The sequence below is a fragment of the Hyperolius riggenbachi genome, chromosome 11 (assembly GCF_040937935.1).
Source record: "Hyperolius riggenbachi isolate aHypRig1 chromosome 11, aHypRig1.pri, whole genome shotgun sequence".
In the NCBI taxonomy this organism is placed as follows: domain Eukaryota; kingdom Metazoa; phylum Chordata; class Amphibia; order Anura; family Hyperoliidae; genus Hyperolius; species Hyperolius riggenbachi.
Window position 1 is genome coordinate 40360112 of NC_090656.1, and position 20558 is coordinate 40380669.

At 45.4% G+C, this 20558-nt stretch overlaps 1 protein-coding gene across 1 annotated transcript in view; it reads right to left on the reverse strand.

Moving 5' to 3' along the window:
- Positions 1-8675: 8675 nt before the first annotated feature.
- The window catches only part of LRP3 (LDL receptor related protein 3), a 95491-nt gene continuing 83608 nt past the window's right edge, over positions 8676-20558 (reverse strand). The window contains exon 7 of the mRNA XM_068260130.1: positions 8676-14553. Within this exon, the coding sequence (XP_068116231.1) occupies positions 13771-14553 (783 nt within the window). The 3' untranslated portion in view covers positions 8676-13770. The remainder of the gene's footprint in view (positions 14554-20558) is intronic.

Consider the following 20558-nt stretch of genomic DNA (forward strand, 5'->3'; position numbering starts at 1 on the left):
AATTACCAATTTTATGTTTTAACATGTCTGAGCAGTATTGGATTTGGATTTTTTAGCATCAGAGAATGTAGAAAATTACCAAAAAAATGGAAATCGATAAATCAGAAAAAACAGACTCTAGTGATAGGTCTAAAATTACTGCGGTTATCGATTTTTTTGTGGAAAAATTCTGCATTCTCTGATTGGTCCAATGCTTTTGAGTTCTGTGATCCGGCTAAAATTACCGAATTACAATCAGAAATGCCGATTACTGTTCAGAAATGCATAATTTGAATAAACCTCCCTAATCCTCAATGAGATTTTCCCCCCTCATTATTAATACTGGAAAAACTGTAGACACGGGTCACGTATTTTTCAATGAAATAAAGTAACAGATGAGGTAGGACAAAAATAATTTATTTTCTGAAAATCATTCTAACATGATTGTAAAAACGTACAGCGCACATGAATCTCACATACAGCCGCAATGCACACGTGTCAGGAGTCCATTCTGACCAATGAGACGTTGGAAAATTTGTGTGTTTAACAAAGGGCGGATTGACTAAGTCCCTCCCTGCACAAAAGACCATACCGATCATTGGCTAGCTCAATAAAGGGTCTTCAGGATACAGGACGATGGCCTGGAGAAGGTGTGTGCCCTATAGTGAAATCTTGCACTTTTCATCTGTTGAGTTGGACAATAGGGCCCATATGCAGTTCACTTTACCTCCTGAGTTTTCTCCTTGGGATATTTTTCACATATATTATAAAATGCCACTTAAACCCCCAGCTAGTGTTGGGCGAACAGTGTTCGCCACTGTTCGGGTTCTGCAGAACATCACCCTGTTCGGGTGATGTTCGCGTTCGGCCGAACACCTGGTGGTGTTCGGCCAAACTGTTCGGGTTCGCCCGAACGGCTCATTGCCTGGCCGAACAGGGCCCCTGTTCGGCACGAACAGGGCCCTGTTCGCCCGAATACTGCCCCCCTATGGGGTCGCAGGCATAAGGGGGGAGCATGCCCCGATCGCGGGGGGGGGGTCGGAAATTCCCCCCACCCCCTCCGCTACCGCTCCCCCCTCTGCCCGCTTCCCCATTCAAAAGTTAGGAAGTGAAACTGTACCTGTGCGGTAGTGGGTGGCTGGCAGTGGGCGGCACTATGGAGTGACTGAGGAGGAGGAGGAGTCCGGAGAGTGACGCGTTGAGGGAGGCCGGGCAGTGGGCGGATCAGCAGTAGTACCGTACTACTGCTGATCCGCCCGCTGCCCGGCCTCCCTCAACGCGTCACTCTCCGGACTCCTCCTCCTCCTCAGTCATTCCATAGTGCCGCCCACTGCCAGCCACCCACTACCGCAAAGGTACAGTTTCACTTCCTAACTTTTGAATGGGGAAGCGGGCAGAGGGGGGAGCGCTAGCGGAGGGGGTGGGGGGAATTTCCGACCCCCCCCCCCCCCGCGATCGGGGCATGCTCCCCCCTTATGCCTGCGACCCCATAGGGCCCCCAAAAGCGGGATGTTCGGGGAGTTCGGGGTTCGGCCCGAACATGCCGAACATTGCGGCCATGTTCGGCGAACTTTCCCGAACCCGAACATCCAGGTGTTCGCCCAACACTACCCCCAGCAAGCAAGAAAATACTCAAAGTAATTTTGATAGTACATTTTAGTAAGTTTTCACCAACTTTTGTTTACTTTTTCCATTACAAATGCTGAAAATGTATTTTAAAGATGGAAATTATCTCCAAGGAGATAACTAGGGAGAAAAAGTTAATTGCATATGGGCCATCCTTATTCAAAGCTTTCTATATTAACTGATGGCCAACACAGCACAATACTCCGTCTAGGTTAAAGAGACTCTGAAGTCTCGTTTTTTTACCAGTCTCTTAAATGTATTCCTGTTCAGCATCATAATCCAAGTAAATTTGCCACATTCCCGCGGCAAAACGAGGGTTATAAAGCATAGAAATAGACCTGCAAAGTTGTATGACTTTGCAAGTCGCAGATTGTGCTTCCCTGGAGAGGCAGAGCTTTGGGCTTTAGCTCTGCCTCTCCGCAATCAATCTCCGCAGATCTCCACCCTCCCGCCCCTCTCAGTGAACGAAGACAGAGGGGCGGGGAGAGGCGTCAATCCACAGAGATTGACTGGAGTAGAGGCGGAGCTACAGCTTAAAGCTCTGCCTCTATGCAAAAATAGAAGCTCCAGAGTCCAAAAACTTTGCTGGGCTGTTTCTATGCTTTATAACCCTTGTTCTGCCACAGGAATGCGGCGATTTTACTTGAATTATGATGCTGAACAGGATCAAATAAAAAAAAAAAAAAAAAAAAAAAAAAAAAAAAAGAGACTTCAGACTCTCTTTAAGCTTCCCCTGACCAGGGAACATTGCAGAACATGAGATATCCCGCAGCTACCACACAGTTTTCTTTATTTAAAAGTCCAATTCAAGGCTCATATTTAATCAATACTTTTCCTAGTTTATGGGTGTGAAAAGAAAATCTCTAGTTTATGCATTTTTAAAATAATACTTACCTGGTGCAGTAGATTGCAGCCTCCAGTCTACGGGAATCATCCAAAGGCAACAGCCATTTTCAATAAATCAATGAAGGAAACATTATTTATTTTATTTTAGACACATGGGCCCATATGCAATTACTTTTTTCTCCTTAGTTTTGTCCCAGGAGACACATTTTCATCTCTTGCATTTAAAAAAAAAAAAAAAAAACAACTTTGCAATTGAAAAAGTACCAAAACATTATGTAAAGGGGCTAAAGGTGCTATCCAAATTATTTTGAGTATTTTCTTGCTTTCTGGTGGTTTAAGGCCTTGTTCACACTGCACGCGTTTCCAGTCGCGTTTTGGAAACGCGTGCAGGTGGCCGACACGCACGACTTTAGACAGTGCATAGAGTCTGATGTTCACACTGCATGCGTTCCAGACATGTGCGGTCCGGGAACGCATGCTGCAAGCATTTTTTGCCAAAACGCATGGCTGTCCAATTCACTTTTCAGTGATGGGATCAGCCACGCAACGCATACAAACGCGGATGGCGTGCGTTCGCATGCGTTGCTTTCGCATGCGTTGCGTTCCGCATGCGTGGCCGTCCGCGTTTGTAATGTGAATGGGGCCTAACAGGCGTTTTATTACAAGTTGGGAAATTATCACCTAGGAGAAAACTCAGGTTAAAAAGTTAATTGCATACGGGTAACTGGGTCATATGCAATTCACTTTTTCGCCCGAGTTATCTCCTAGGTAATAATTCTTCATCTTCTCTTTAAAATAACTTTTTATCATGTTGCAGTGGAAAAAGTACCAAAAAGTAGGTGAAAAAAATACTGTCAAAAATTATTTTGAGTATTTGTTTGCTTGCTGGTAGTTTAAAAGGCTTTTTATTTGCAAGTTGTGAAAATATCACCTGGGAGAAAACTCAGGAAAAAAGTGAATTGCATATGGCCCACTGTCCCACATGTGATTAACGTTATCTGAGGTTTCTCCTAGGTGAGATTTTTAAACTTGTAAATAATAAAATGCATTTTAAGCCACCAGAAAGCAATAAAATACTCCAAATAATTTTGACAGTATTTTTTCACCTACTTTTTGGTACTTTTTCCATTGCAAAGTGCTAAAAAGTTTTTTTAAAGAGACTCTGAAGTCTCTTTAAAGCGAGTTTAAATTCTTGTTTTTACCTTTTATTTAGGTTAAGCATTATGGAAAGTGCTAAAACGCTGCATTCCCGTGGCAGAACAAGGGTTTTATACCCCCCAAATCCCAGGGCAAAAATCCACAACTTTCATTGTGGATTTTGCTGCCCGGGGAGGCAGAACTTTTTGCTGTAGCTCTCCCCCTGATCGCCGCCTCTCCCCTGCCCCTCTCAGTGAAAGAAGACAGAGGGGCAGTGAGAGGTGGCGATCAGCAGAGATTGACGCGAGTAGAGGCAGAGCTAAAGCCCAAAGATCTGCCTCTATCGGGAAGCGCTCCCCGATTTAGCCCTGGGAATTTGGGGGGTATAAAACCCTCGTTCTGCCGCAGGGATGCAGCGTTTTAGTACTAGCCATAAGGCTTAAAGGACACCCAAGGCGAAAATAAACGAATGAAATAAAGGATTGTATCTATCTTCCTTCTCCTAAAAATTACTTTTAAAGATATTCCACAGTTTTATTTTATGTTTAAATCTACTTTTTAAGTTTTAACTTTTTTTTATTGTTTTTGCTCAATGACACATTCATTGAAGTATGCCAGAGCTAAAATCTATTAAATATTGACCTTTTTTTACCTCTTTCTTGCTCTCGGAAGCCATTTTCAGCTAGGAAAGTGTCACACTGTAGTCACTTCCTGTCTGAGTCAGGACTGAGCCAGCCACTTACATACCTGATGTTTAACTATTTCAAAAAAAAGGAACACAACATAGTTATTTGTATAGTAGGCACTGTACATACACGTCTATCTCATCATGTCACATGTCACTTCGGGTATCCTTTAACATAAATAAAAGGTAAAAAGAATGTACATTCACTTCAGACTCTCTTTAAAGAGGATCTGTAACCTCAAAAAATCCCCTGGGGGGTACTCACCTCGGGTGGGGGAAGCCTCCGGATCCTAATGAGGCTTCCCACGCCCCTGCCCCCCTGGGGCCTGCTCACGGCTGTTTTGGGGGGGCAGGAGGGGTCGCAGCATGAGGGGAGAGTTTTGCACATCAGCGGGGAGGGGGGACAGTCCCCCCCCCCCCCCTCCCTCACCTTGGGCTCTGCGCTCCCCTCCTGCATATATCTAAGTGTCAGCGGCGGCGGCAGCAGCTATAATTACCTCCATTCACCACGGAGGTTGCTGATCTGCAAGGGCTTCACATTACTTCCTGTTAAAACTGGAAGTAATGTGAAGCCCTTGCAGATTGGAGACCTCCGGTGGTGAATGGAGGTAATTATAGCTGCTGCCGCTGCTACTGCTGACACTTAGATATATGCAGGAGGGGAGCGCAGAGGGGAGAGCCCGAGGTGAGGGAGGTGGGGGGACTGTCCCCCCTCCCCGCTGATGTGCAAAGCTCTCCCCTCATGCTGCAACCCCTCCTGCCCCCCCAAAACGGCCATGAGCAGGCCCCAAGGTGGGGTGGGGGGCCCGCTCAAATTCTTGCAGGGGGGCCCGGGGACTTCTAGTTACGCCCCTGCCCGGATGTAACCCAAAAGTACTTCCAGGTCAGCGCCATAGCGGTCTAAATGAAGGAAGATACAGAAGGACACAGTGACAGAACGGGAGAGTTGACAGGGCAGAAAAGACCGCAAAGGGAGCCAGGAGTAGGTGAGTTGTGCGGTGTTTTTTTTTCTTTCTCTTTTACAGGTTACTAAAGATAGAGTTCAGCAGTATTTGAAGCCAGCTGCAAGGTCCTTGTACACAAACAGGTGCGGCTGACAAGAAGTTAAGTGTCCTGCTGCCATTTGTGTAAAATAATCTTGAATCTACATACAACCTGCAACAATATATGCATAAAGTCAGGAAATTGATCACTTCGAGCTGTCAGTTTCTTGTAGGGAGATGTGGTTAGGTTGGGAGAGATGTCAGACCTGCCCATTTGCGATGTGGACCACATGACTGCATATATCATGTGACTGTAGGGGGTAGCGTTCCAGCTGCTGTTAAAAAGGCGGTGAGTGAGAAGCGCATGTACCAGAGATCTGCTGTACCAGGTCACCACTTTAAAAAAATTAAGCATTTAAAAAAAATACACATTTTATTTAAATATTCAGATTAGCATTCATTAAATTAATAAAACTAAGCTTAATCATGGCTTCGATAAATACAGGCAGTCACAAGCATTCACGGACTAAACTTTTATCACTCCTTGTGATGGTTCGATGTGACCCAGGTAACGGCCACCTAACAACAGATAAGTTTTAATTATTCTCAGAAAAATGTTCACAATCTCTTCTAGATGTCTGGTTAATAAAATGCTAATAATTTCAGTTATGAAAATGTTATGCTAATTGTATGTAGATTTATGCAGAAAACAATTAGGACCAATCAAATGCAGTTGCTGATGATTCTAAAGCCCAATCTACACGTTACAATTCCCAGTACGATCGATTCCAATAATTCCAACAGGTCCGGTCGGGACTCGATTGATCGTGTGATCGATTTTGGTTAGTTATCAATGCAAAATCGATCACACTATTGATCAAGTCCTGATCGGACCTGGCGGATTTAATCGATTTGATCGATCACACGGGGAATTGTAACATGTAGCTTGGGCTTTATGGATCCAATTGTACGCTGCATAAGCCTGCATATAATTAACATAAAGTTTGCACCAACTCAAAAGTATTAGCATGTTACTGGCCATCTACAGTCACTCATGTTCAGCGATGGCGTCTGGCCATGGAGGAGCTCAAATAAAGGCCTCAGTTCTCTGCAACTCAAAGACAGCAAGGATGGCCGCCATTTTTATATGAGACATGAAATGCACCCATCTTCACTTCAATCATCCAATCGTGCGCAGGGAGAGGCGACAGCAGATTTACTTCCAGAACGGAGGAACGGAACGGCCACTTTCTACACAGTGTAAATGTTTTTGCAAAACAATAATGGCAATTTTAGCAGAAAAGCTGTTCATACAAATGTTCTGGAAGATAGACAAGCAGCAATGGAACAAGACCATTATAGATGGCAGCAAAGTCCATAATTTCTTCACTTTGATTAGCAATATTAAAATTCCTAGAAAAGTGCAGTGAGTGAGTCTAAAAATAATAAACGTTAGAAGGAACCCTGATGTGTGCACTAAATAAATTAATAAACAAAAAACGGAGGCTGGATAATAGACAGCATATCTCGTCTCCTGCAGGTGCTGGTCACCAGAGCGAGGTCCCCTCTGACTACCATATATTGTCTCCTGCAGGTGCTGGTCTCCAGAGCGAGGTCCCCTCTGACTAACATATATTGTCTCCTGCAGGTGCTGGTCTCCAGAGCGAGGTCCCCTCTGACTAACATATATTGTCTCCTGCAGGTGCTGGTCTCCATAGCAAGGTCCCCTCTGACTACCATATATCGTCTGCTGCAGGTGCTGGTCTCCAGAGCGAGGTCCCCTCTGACTACCATATATTGTCTGCTGCAGGTGCTGGTCTCCATAGCAAGGTCCCCTCTGACTACCATATATCGTCTGCTGCAGGTGCTGGTCTCCAGAGCGAGGTCCCCTCTGACTACCATATATTGTCTGCTGCAGGTGCTGGTCTCCATAGCAAGGTCCCCTCTGACTACCATATATCGTCTGCTGCAGGTGCTGGTCTCCAGAGCGAGGTCCCCTCTGACTACCATATATTGTCTCCTGCAGGTGCTGGTCTCCAGAGCGAGGTCCCCTCTGACTACCATATATTGTCTCCTGCAGGTGCTGGTCTCCAGAGCGAGGTACCCTCTGACTACCATATATCGTTTCCTGCAGGTGCTGGTCTCCAAAGCAAGGCCCCCTTTTATTACCAGCAAGTCCATAGATGGCATATCATATCATATGCATGCAGGGAAACACTGAGAATCAGCTATGGTAAAAAGGCTGAAGCACAATATGGATGAGCAACCAAGAATCGTCATTTCAGTCTTGCAGCGACTCGAACCTTTCTTGCTTACTGAACATTTTGCGAGAAAGGCCCGGTGATTCGCCATCAAGTGGTCGTATTTTTGTGGAACAAGGGCGGGCAAAGCGATGGGCAGTAACAGCTCCAAATGTCAGAGGGAAGCACAGAATGGGCGTCTCTGGTCAATACAGACTTTGGAACACTACAAGTTCCCTTCCAGAGAAAACTCCACCAAGCCCTAGTCCTTGCTTAGTAACCATGGGATGTACTAACTAAACTGCAGTAACATGGGTGTAACAATCACCCCTGCGACCCCTGCCATTGCAGTGGGGCCCAGAGACTTTGGGGGCCTCTCCCTCAAGTGCAGTCAATTAAGAAAAAAAACCTCCCATTTGCTCACAAAAACCATCCCTGCCATCTCCTTCCACCTGGCAGAGTAGTGAGTAGCAAAAGCAGTTGTAAGTTTTTCCTGCTTCCAGACGCTGCTTCACAGAAGACCGCTCTCTGCTGCCAATCCCCGGCTCCAAATCACATGACCCTCATAGAGTTTAGGGACCAATGGGGCCTCATGCTATCATTTTTGCAGGGGGCCCTACTAATTTACTTACGCCACTGCAGTAAGCAGAATAATGTGTGTAAAGTCACACCGCACGATGTGTCACACTGCATGCATGATGCATTGCATGTGTTGCACTACGTTACACTGATGGTACAGAAAGAGTTTACACGCGCCACACGTTACCTCTGATACAAGAGAAGTATCCAGGGGCATAACTAGAAATCACTTGGCACCCCCTTCAGAAATGACAGCAGCGGCTGGGCAGGGAACGCTGCTTCACCTCTTGCATTCCATGCCACGTCCGATCTTCTCTGCACCATCTCTCTCTACTTTCTGAGCTAATCAGGAAGTAGAGTGAGGTGCTGCAGAGAAGACCGGAGCTCTGTCGCATGGACCTCAAGAGGGGAGACTGCGTTCCTTGCCAGCCGCTGCTGTAATTTCAAGAGGAAGGAGCCCTAGATGAGGGATAGATGGGAATCGGGCCCCCCTTCCCGTCATGTGTGTTCCCACTGCTCCCCCCTCCTGGTCGGGCCCTAGAGTGGCAGATCCCCCCACATGATTCTCCCCCAGAGGCCCCCCCCCCATGGCTGCATCCATTGTGGGGACGATTGTTACATCCTTGGAAGTGATTAACCATGCTGTACTGGTGGGGAAAGAACAGACAATATAGGTTTCTGGGGGTCAGGCTCTGGCCTGCAGTCATATGCAGAGACATAAAACATTCATGGTTGCACTTAGTGATTTCAGCAGCTCTTCAATATAAAATATATCCTGCTTTACCCCTTAGCCTCGTATACATACTAGATCACTGCTGTCCTTCATAATCGTTCTGAGAATGAGCCCTGTACAGCTACAGCCAAGCAGTGTGCTGTTCCATGGAGAGAGGGACGAGAGGAGGCACACGAGCAAGTGGCATCCTGTGGGGGACAAAAATGGGGAAATGCTTTGAAAGAACGGAGGCTTGTGTGCACCAATCAGATTATTTGTTTCGCCAAAAATCCCCAGGCCACAGGAAGGACAGTGGGCAATTGGTAGGTTGCTGGGCAACAAGAACGATGATTTTCTGTGGACAGTTCTCACACCCAAAGCCCTTCATGAAGATGATGGAGACCGCAGGAGAATATAAAAATATGAGCACTTCCAGCAATGCATTGTCTGCAGCAGTCCTCTCTCCGCATTCAACACCGCCACAGAACCTGCGCTGAGAATTACCGGCCCTGAAGAGGTACTGCTTCATAACAATATACGCTGCATGCCCAGTACAGTATTCAGAAAAATCACAAAACAGCAAACATAACCAGCAATGCAACATATTCTTCCTTACTTATTAAGATGTACAAATACAACAGTAGTGTGCAGCAGCCAGGAACAGCCAGTCAGTTTTCAGTTTACTTAAGATGAGTTCAGTAGTTTGTTTCGAAACTGAACTTCCCCCGTCAAAAATTAAAAGTTAGTTTACACATCAATCCTCAATGAGACACAAAAACAACGTTCAAACCCAACTAAACCCAACATAGAATGTGATGGCGTAAGCAGCTTCCTGTGAGCAGACCATGGTCTCACAAATTCTCAGCACTAACTTCCTGTGCGACTCTGCTGTGTCCCCACATACAAAAAACGTGTCTGTCTACTGGGATGCTGGGAAATAATCTGTCATCCTACTATGGGGTGCCACATGGTCAAACTGGACTGACCCGCCCACCCTTTGGACCAATTGTGGGTTGTTCTGTCTCCAATAACAGAGTTGTAAGACAATGGGCAGGGTCAGGACTCCCATTTCAAAATAATGGGGGGTTTCCATCAACATTTTGACTTACAGAGCAAATCCAGCAGCTCTATCAGAACGCTGGCGAAGCAGGTTTCACATTTGCCTTCAGCATTAGATACAATCAATATTTGAAATTTAAGTCTACTTATGTTTAAAAATGGTGAAAAGGTTTTAAAATAAGCCTCTGATTAATAGTGCAATACATCCATGTGACTAGTGTAAGCTCTGTTTTTTTTTTTTGTTTTAATCCAATCACATTGTTTACAGTAAGAAAGAACTCATTGGTAGTCCATATTCCTGAACTCAGTGTTTACTGATATGAGCTGCACAAGAAAAATAAGCTGTGTAAAGAAACTAGAGGGAAGAGCAAGGAGTTTTTAGCAGCAGTGCGGAGAGATCAGAACGCCATGTAGACAGCTTACTATTGTCCGAAGCCCTGTAAGGATTTTTTTTTGCCTTGCCCTGGATTAACTGGGAACTGGGATATGTGAGGGTGCAGGAGAGAAAGGTACCTAATGTTTACTACTTTATATTTATTGTGATGAACATTACGGAAAGTCGTGCATAATCGCCAACGACTTTCGTAATGGTCCCGCCCCATTACTGTCAGTCCTGTGTAGATGTACCACAGATGTCTCTCCCCTCTCTTCTGAATGAAAGCAAACCCCTCACCCACCTTACCCCATGTCCTGCATTAGGTACAAAGAGGAATGTCACACGTGGCTGGACCTCCTGAGGAGACCATTTGCTGCCTACAGCTCAGCCCCAAAAACCAGATAGAACCGGCATAGATAAGGGATTCCCTCCGAAATCTTAGAACCAAACAAACAGAATTTTAATGTATTTGTTATTCAAAATAGGCTTGTCACAGAAAGACAAAAAATAAATTTTCTGATACCCATAAACCATTTCTATCATCCACCCGAATTACAATTTTCTAACTGTTGGGGGTCAATCGGGAAACTGCTTTATTCAGCATGCGCAGACCGAATGTGGTAGACTAGGCATGTGTACCCTCATTTGATACAGAATCGTGGGCCGCTTGTGAATATAGCCTCGGATTTGCGATACGCCAATCTGGGGGCGGAGTCATGCAGATGATTAATAAATGTTAAATTTTCTGCTCTGAGTTCTGGGGGCTGCGACCTTGCTGACCAGGAGCCAACTCCGCCTTAACCCCACCTAGTTTGGAGGTAATCCAGCCCCAATTCTAAGATTGTATAAATCTGGGGCCAGCATTGCCCGCCTTGTCTTTCACCATTTCATCTGCTAAAGAAGAGCTTCTAGCATGCGTTCCTACAGAAGGACCGAAAGCATGCATTGTTCCGAGGACTCTTACCATTAATGCCTAATTTAAACCGGACTCTGTTTCTTCATTCTCCAAATGGACTGCTCAGCCATAACTAAAGTAAGATCCTTCTAATTTTATCCCTTTTACTTTTAGCTATGTGTCTAAGTGTTAATTTGTATAAATGTATGTAATGCAACTTTATTATTAAAACATTTTAAAATTGTTATGGTTACGACCTGCTCTGAATATACACAAACGTATCTATTCTCCTGAAACCGCTACCTTGTGTTTAATAGAAGTGTACATTTATAACCCGTATGCGCGGACCCGGCTCAGATATTCAGATCTGACCCAGATTCCTGCATACTGCAAAGGGTTAACAGAGCGTTCTCGAAGTAGTAGCATAATTATAGTAGTGGGCTGTGTAACCCGCTTGGTGGCAGATCTTTGAATTGTATGTGTGTGGTGAATCCTTTGGCGTCCAAACGCTCCCTCCGCTAGTCGGTTTATCAACCTGCGAAGTCGGTTACGCTTCGTGATGAGCAAAATGATAGTGTGAGAGGATTTGACTCCGATCGCAGACCGGCCGTTGCGGTTTGTGACAATTATTATTATTATTGTTATTATTATTATTATTATCTGCTGCTCCTCCACATTCATAGAATGGAAAAATGCTGATAAAAAGCAAATTTTACATCAGGAAAGAGAATGAGAAATGCTTACAAAGATGTCATTTTCCTAGAAAAAAATGGAAGAGTAATCGCTGAAAGCAGCTGACAGCTGCTCCCGTCCACGCCGGGCGTTTGCTACAGATTGGCACAGCCAGGAACATGGAGCCCCCATGCAGCTGCATCTGAGCACAGCGGCTGCCATCTTCAGATGCAACATGAAAAGCTTTTTTGCCACCGACACACAGTGTTACCAAACGCTGCCATTCGGCTCAGCTGCATGTAACTGCAGCAGAATGGCGCTCGTGGTCGGCAGCCAGGAGTCTGAACTGCTTTGGCCGCCCATGGAAAAAAGGCCTTAGGCTTGTACTGAACTTTCAAGGGAAGTTTTGCTTTTGTTATAACATTTCCATAAGGCAGACCTCAACTGTATAGATCCTTCAGGAATTTGACATTATTAAAAATGATGCAACTGGTCAGTAATCTCTGAAACTGATGGCGAGCTCTAACTGCACCAACAGAACTCTCGAAGTAGCAAATATTATCCAGAAACTCCAACATTACTGCATGAGCAATACACTGCACAAAGCAGGAGCCATTGCTACTAATCCATGTTGGCTGATGGTGTAATGGTTAAGGGCTCTGCCTCTGACACAGGAGACCAGGGTTCGAATCTCGGCTCTGCCTGTTCAGTAAGCCAGCACTAATTCAGTAGGAGACCTTTGGCAAGTCTCCCTTACACTGCTACTGCCAATAGAGCGCGCCCTAGTGGCTGCTGCTCTGCTCTGGCGCTTTGAGTCCGCAAGGAGAAAAGCGCAATATAAATTTTATTTGTCTTGTCTTGTCTAATCCCTCCACTAGCCGCAAATCTTGAAACCCAGCCTCCCACCATCCAGTTTCTGGTAAAAACACTGTCAAATGGTTGTTTTATGTGCACTAAAAACAGGTAAGCTAACTTCAATAATGTAAGCCATTAATATTTGGACCATGTAGCTCTGAACTATATGTAACGCAATTTTCTCAACAGAAGTGGAATTTCACAATAATGACTATTCCAACAATTGTTAGCACAATGGGCTGCTGCACATTACTATTACAGTGTTAGTGCTCCTTGTACGTAGATGTAGCTAAGATGTTTCAAAATGAGGCTCCGATCAAATAATGCAATATACTCATTTTCTTGCAGTACAACTAGCTCCTGATTCACCTGTACTCTGGTACTCAGTATGTGCTAAAGTGCTGACAGGCACCTGCACAGGGGTGATAAGGAGTGCAGATAGATGATTTAAGAGATAAGGGACAGGAACAGCAAACGTCAGAAGCAGTAGGACGGATTACAGTACATTTTTCAAGCAGAGATTAGCCCATACTGTTGCCAATTATTCTTTCAGTCAGTAGTTACACATATACATCAGAGGTGACAAGTCAGTATCTTAAATATATAATGCTAGTATACTGCATTGTGGATCAGGGCCCCATTTTAAGCAGATGTAAGTATTGTACAATAACACTTTAAACCAAACTTGTGAGAAAGAAAAAGTTTAAAATATTAATACCTTACCCGAGTAGCGAGATGGTCCAGAGACTCCACAAAATCTCCTCCAGCCCACTGCTGCCACCCAGGAGCCTCTTTTTCTTGTGGCTGCGCTCCCGCCCAAGCATTTCTGCATTGGGCATGCGCAAGTAATGAATGAAGCACTCATGCACGGAGTAAATCGCAGTGCGCAAGCAGCTTCATTCTACTGGGCATGTGCAGACCTTACGCACGCGTTCCCAGTGCAGAAAAGCTTGTGCTTGGATGGGAGCACGGCCACGAGATCCAGACTGAGATCAGCACTGGAATGGTGGTGTGAGAGGATCAAGGAAGCCTCTGGACTATCCAGGAAGTTTACTCTAAACAGGTAAGTATTGTTTGTTTTTTTACACTTTAAATTGTCTTATTAGGTAAGCCTGAATAAGAGTCATCAGCAAATGATTAAGGATTCATCGTCACTTGAGCTCCCCTCAGAGAGGGGGTGAGAGTTGGGCAGGGCCAGCACTGCTGATGAATGGTGACAAGCCATGTGGACCCCCAAAGGCTCTTCCTGGCATGAAGATGTGCAGCTACACGGTTGCCCGTTCCCCTGAATTTGGACATTCATTGAGCTGTCTGGTTGATTAGAGTTCCTCAAAGGCAATTTGAAATGTGTTTTGTTGGGTTGATGGCTATGGGATTCCCCGCTGGGACCAGCAGTAGTCCTTTCCGATACAGGCACCAAGTAGAACATGTCTGGGAGATCAGCAGACATCTGATCTCCTGGATCTTCTCTTATGGCTGGATTAAAGTAACTCTGGCTTTTCCCAGAGTCTGAAAGTGCAACTATCTGTTCCATCTCGGGCTGCAAGCATGGCTCCGAGCAAGTCTGCTGGAGAACGTTTAACGGGAGATGCTCTGCAGCCCCCATTTCATTTTGGCTGGCAACCATGTCAGAACATTCCCCATCTTGGCTGCCAGTCTGTGTTTGTGTATCCAACGTTTCCGGAGGAGACGAAGGGCTCTGCCAACTCTCCTCGCTCCTACTGACCTCCAGATCGTCGTAACGGGAAAGAAGCGAGGAGGTCAGCAGAGGGATTTGTCCTCTTGCCCGAGGCCGGTGGAATAATCTGTTCCATAAACGACCCAAACGTCTCCTTGATGAGGCCCTCCTGGAAGAATGTCGCCTCATCTGCCGTCTCATAGCTGTTCGAATATTCTGCAACATGGAGACCTGCAGGGAGGGCAGAAGAGGAGATTGAGAAACTCACAGTTTGTTAATATAACTGCTTCCCCACCACAGGTTAGTGCAACTTAAAAACCAGAGCAGTTTTCACACATCATGCTCCTCCCATTCATTTGCAAATTACTTTATTGCTACTTATGACACCAGAAAGGCTTGCTTTGGTTGGTACTTTTTGCTAAGAATTATTTTATTTTTAGCTGCATTTTAAACGGAGTAATAAGAAAAAAATGAAATAAAATAAAATGTGCTACAATAAATAAAACCAACACATTTTAATTGTCCATTTGTCTCGGTTATTACAATGTTTAAATTGTGTCCCTAGTGCAATGTATGGCGACAATATTATATTTGGAAATAAAGGTGTATTTTTTCCATTTGTGTTTCTTTATACTAGTTCAATACTTACAAGCCCTAATTTGCAAAAGTAATAGTGACATACCCAAAGGCGGCCTTAGAGTATGCGGGGCCTGGGGCGAGTGTCACATGCGGGGCCTAGAGCCATAAAGTGTAGGCCATATACCGTATCGCCACGTTCATGGGCTTATCCGCCTTTAATGCAGTATTCCTTATTATTGTTTGAAAACAATTATGTCAGGTAAAGGCCACTAAGCCAACCAATATAAAAACAAACATTTGCATGGTGGTTTTAAGTGCGGGGTGGGGGAGCTCATGCTTCAATTAATTTGGAAATTCTAAGGTTTCACAAAATTCACATTGTTGTACTAACTTTTGTCTTGCAAAATTCAGCAAATTCAGCAATCATGAGGACCCCAACATGACCAACTCAGCAATCATGAGGCCCCCAACAAGACAAATTCAGCAATCATGAGGCCCCCAGCAAGACAAATTTAGCAATCATGAGGCCCCCAACAAGACAAATTCAGCGATCTTGAGGCCCCCAACAAATCATGAGGCCCCCAACAAGACAAATTCAGTAACCATGAGGCCCCCAACAAGACAAATTCAGCAGTCATGAGGCACATAAATAGACAGCATTTCACATAAATAGGCAGGATGCCCCCTTAATATGGTAGACACCTCTCACCTGGCAGCAGTTCCCCAAAATACACTCAATCTGACAGCAGTGGTTCCCCAAAAATAGGTAGCCCCAGGTCTATAGGTGTCCCCAGAATAGGTGGCCAGCGGTATAGATGTCCCCAGAATAGGTGGCCAGTGGTATAGATGTCCCGAGAATAGGTAGCCAGGGGTATATGTGCCCAGTATATGTAGTCAGGGGTATATGTGCCCAGTATATGTAGCCAGGGGTATATGTGCCCAGTATATGTAGCCAGGGGTATATGTGCCCAGTATATGTAGCCAGGGGTATATGTGCCCAGTATATGTAGCCAGGGGTATATGTGCCCAGTATATGTAGCCAGGGGTATATGTGCCCAGTATATGTAGCCAGGGGTATATGTCCCCAGTATATGTAGTCAGGGGTATATGTGCCCAGTATATGTAGTCAGGGGTATATGTGCCCAGTATATGTAGTCAGGGGTATATGTGCCCAGTATATGTAGCCAGGAATATATGTACCAGTATATGTAGGCAGGGGTATATGTGCCCAGTATATGTCGGCAGGGGTATATATCCCCAGTATATGTAGCCCGGGGTATATGTGCCCAGTAGATGTAGCCAGGAATATATGTACCCAGTATATGTAGGCAGGGGTATATGTGCCCAAGGGTATATGTGCCCAGAATATGTAGCCAGGGGTATATGTGCCCAGTATATGTAGCCAGTGGTATATGTGCCCAGTATATGTAGCCAGGGGTATATGTCCCCAGTATATGTAGTCAGGGGTATATGTGTCCAGTATATGTAGTCAGGGGTATATGTGCCAAGTATATGTAGCCAGGGGTATATGTGCCCAGTATATGTAGGCAGGGGTATATGTGCCCAGTATATGTAGCCAGGGGTATATGTGCCCAGTATATGTAGCCAGGAATATATGTACCCAGTATATGTAGTCAGGGGTATATGTGCCCAGTATATGTAGTCAGGGGTATATGTGCCCAGTATATGTAGGCAGGGGTATATGTCCCAGTATATGTAGCCAGGGGTATATGTCCCAGTATATGTAGCCAGGGGGTATATGTCCCCAGTATATGTAGTCAGGGGTATATGTCCCAGAATAGGTAGCCAGGTGTCCCCCCAGCAGGAGGGGAGCAGCGCAGTGGAGGAATAGCTGTGAGCAGCGGTGGAAAAGGGGGGCCATCTCCCCCCCCCCTTCCCTCACCTTAGTGCTCTTCCTCCCTCGCTCTCCCCTCCGGAACTAATGTGCGGTGGCTGGCAGCGGGCGGAAATCACCTCCGTCTTGATGCAGGGCCAGCGCAGGATGGATTAGCCGCTACTCTGGTCTGGTCCAGACCAGAGCAGCGGCACCAGAACTTCCGGCACTGGAGTGAGACGGAAGGTAAGTTCCGCCCACTGCCAGCCACCCGCACATTAGTTCTGGAGGAGAGAGCGAGGGAGGGAGAGCACTAAGGTCAGTGGCGTAGCTAAGGAGCTGTGGGCCCCGATGCAGGTTTTACAATGGGGCCCCCCAAGCACTCTATACATGACAATTGATACGGTGCACCAAAACCTGCCAATGGCAACTACAGTGTCAGAGGTGCAAGAAGGGGATGGGGAACAGTTTGTTAATGATCACTACTATTCAAAGTATCTATAGAAGTGATTATTATGAGCACAGGACTAATAGAGAGCTAATACTGTGGTTGAGGGAGGGCCCTTCGGGGCCCCTCTGGCCCAAGGGCCCCGATGCGGTCGCTACCTCTGCACCCCCTATTGCTACGCCCCTGACTAAGGTGAGGGAAGGGGGGGGGGAGATGGCCCCCCCTTCTCCACCGCTGCTCACAGCTCTCCCTTAACTGCACTGCTCTCCTCCTGCTGTCCGCACGGGCAGGTGGCGCGGGGCCTCTTCAAGCGCGGGGCCTGGGGCGATCGCCCCAGTTGCCCCCCCCCCCCAAAAGCCGGCTCTGGATATACCCTAATGACTTACATATTAACCACTTGACCACTGAGGGGTTTTTCCCCTTATGGATCAGAGCAATTTTCACCTTTTAGCGCTTCTTCCAATTAGTCCACCAATTAGGCCTTCTTTGTGTGGTACATTTTGATAAGAATTATTTTATTCTAAATGCATTTTAATGGGAACACTAAGAAAAAAATGGAAACAATTATTTCTCAGTTATGGGCCATTATAGTTTTAAAATATAATATAATACATAATTGCTACCATAATTAAAACTCACATATTTTATTTGCCTATTTGTCCCGTTATTACACTGTTTAAAATATGTCCCTATCACAATGTATGGCGCCAATATTTTATTTGGAAATTAAGTTAAAGAGAACCTAAACTGAAAATTAAAAGTCAAAATAAACATAAACACATCATACTTACCTCCCGTGTAGTCTACTCATCAATCTCTTTCTCCTCTCCTAAATCCTGTTTGTCCACTGTGATCAATGGAATTCTCTGCCCTCCATTTTGAAAATAGCCATTACCCCATAACTGCTTCCTGGTCAGCACACTGTTAAACTGTAATATCACCCACTTGAGCCATAGGGAAACATGGACATTACCTTGCACATTCAGTTGTAACTGACAGCGGAGGATATATAATTGACAGCCACTGGTATATTTCAGTTCTGACAAATACCGTATATAAAGTAAGATACACCTAGTAGTTAGTAGTTATCAAAAGTAATATCCATGGCATTTCTTCTGTATACTTATGTTACATATGTTTCACTTTGATATTCCAGGTAACAGCAGACATTTGTCAGTGGGTGGCTGCCAGGGCACTTTAGTACTTTCCAACTCTTCAATGGTTTGAATTCTTTTTTTTTTCAGATAGCAATAGCAGTGCCTTATAGTGTGTGAAAATTGTGTTTTTTATATATAGTAATTGTTGAGAACTCCATAAAGGAGTTGCATCATAGTACCTGACCAACAACCACATTAAAATGTTTTGAAAAGAATGTGTTTAATGTTTGAAGAATTGACTCTATTGTAACTGAGCCAATGGATCTTCTCCCTGTGACGCTGCAGGATTGTACTTAATCTAAGAGTAGGGACTGTAGAATGCCCCATTTCTGTAAAATCCTCAAAAGAAGGCTAAAGCATCTGGATTTGGCAATGGATAAGTTCCTTGTTAAAGAAGCTACACACCCAAAAAAAGGTTGGGGGTAAGCCAATCAGAGCCGGATCATCCACAAGGCAATCCTAGGCAGTTGCCTAGGGCCTAGAGAGAATCTAGGGGCCTGGTCATAGAGGTTGTGACCGCATCCGGGCCCTCGGGACAGAGAGCCCTCAACTACAGTATTAGCTTCCTATTGGCCCTGTGCAGGGACGGATCTAGGGGGGGGGGGGGGGGGGGCGAGCGGGTATCTTGCCCCAGGCGCAGTTTGTTGGATTCTTAAAAAGGCGGCAAAATGAATGGCAGTTTAGGCGCCAAAACCTGACCTTGCCCCAGGCGCAACTTGGTCTTGCTCCGTCCCTGGCCCTGTGCTCATAATAATCACTTCTATAGATACTCTGAATAGTAGTAATCATTAACAAACTGTTCCCCATCCCCTTCCTGCACCTCTGACACTGTAGTTGCCATTAAACAATGATACAATATTGTGCCTTCGCTCAGGATAATTTACAATATCACCAATCTGTGGGTCGCGTACTATGACAATGCTGCAACACTGTAAAAGAAATATCAAGAAATTGAACGCGCTCTCAGTCTATAATAATGACAAGAGGGGCTATATCACCCAGCAATCCTCGTAACAACACAGTTCAGTCCCTCACACAAGGTAACTTCACCGTCAGGTACACAGCCCTCTTCTCTTGTCACATATGACCATCACAGGGATATGTAAAAGAAGCAGGGAGAAATAACATAGCGTATAACTGTCATCACAGCCCCTGATGAGTCATATGTTATGACGAAACGCGTAGGGCGGAGCTAACAACCCACATGACCGGCAGTAAAGTACGCGGAGTAGATGACGGGACGAGCCGAGCGGACGTTGGGTGAATGGTGGAGGCTTGATTTGATGACAGTTATACGCTATGTTATTTCTCAAGTTGCCTTGTGTGAGGGACTGAACTGTGTTGTTACGAGGATTGCTGGGTGATATAGCCCCTCTTGTCATTATTATAGACTGAGAGCGCGTTCAATTTCTTGATACTGTAGTTGCCATTGGCAGGTTTTGGTGAGTCATATCAATTGTCATGCATAGAGTGCTTGGGGGGCCCCATTGTAAAACTTGCATCGGGACCCACAGCTCCTTAGCTACGCCACTGGGCCTGGTAGATGCTAGCCCCAACCAAATCTTATTAACCCTCCTGGCGGTATGATTATTGCTGGATTTTAGGGTCTTTTTAAAAGGTCTCAGGCTCTAAAATCAGGAAATATTCATGCCGCCAGAATGCCAGCAGCAGCCCCTGCTCTCACTCACCTCCCTGGTCTCCAGCGGCGCTGCAATTTTACCTCTAGGTGGCGCTGTAACTTTTTGGAGAAATCAATGACTGCCATCTCACCCGAGTGTTTCAGAGCCTCGGAGGACAGGAAGGAGAACGGCTACCGATATCTGGATCCCCCGGGAGGTGAGCAAAAGCTCCCGTTGCTCGCTATACTTTGCATAGAGCTCCCAGCTGCTAGCCCGAGCAGAGCTCGGGATTACTGGCAAGAAGGTTAAAAAAAGCCAGGTGACCATCAGTGGTTGACAAAAAGTGCTATGTTGCCTAGACCCCATTTCATCTTAATCCATTTCTAGAGCCAACAGATAACATTTTTTCATTTTTACTGCATACAGAACTTTGTACTAAATATTTTTCTATAAATATTTTTCAATTGTGGAACAAATCATCTATTAATCCTTATGGGGAAATTGGCTTTGATATAACATTACTTTGGATTACAAGCCCGTTTCCACTGTTGCTCATGAGCTGAAAAAGTGTAGGCACCTCTGTTCTAGTCTCCTTCAAC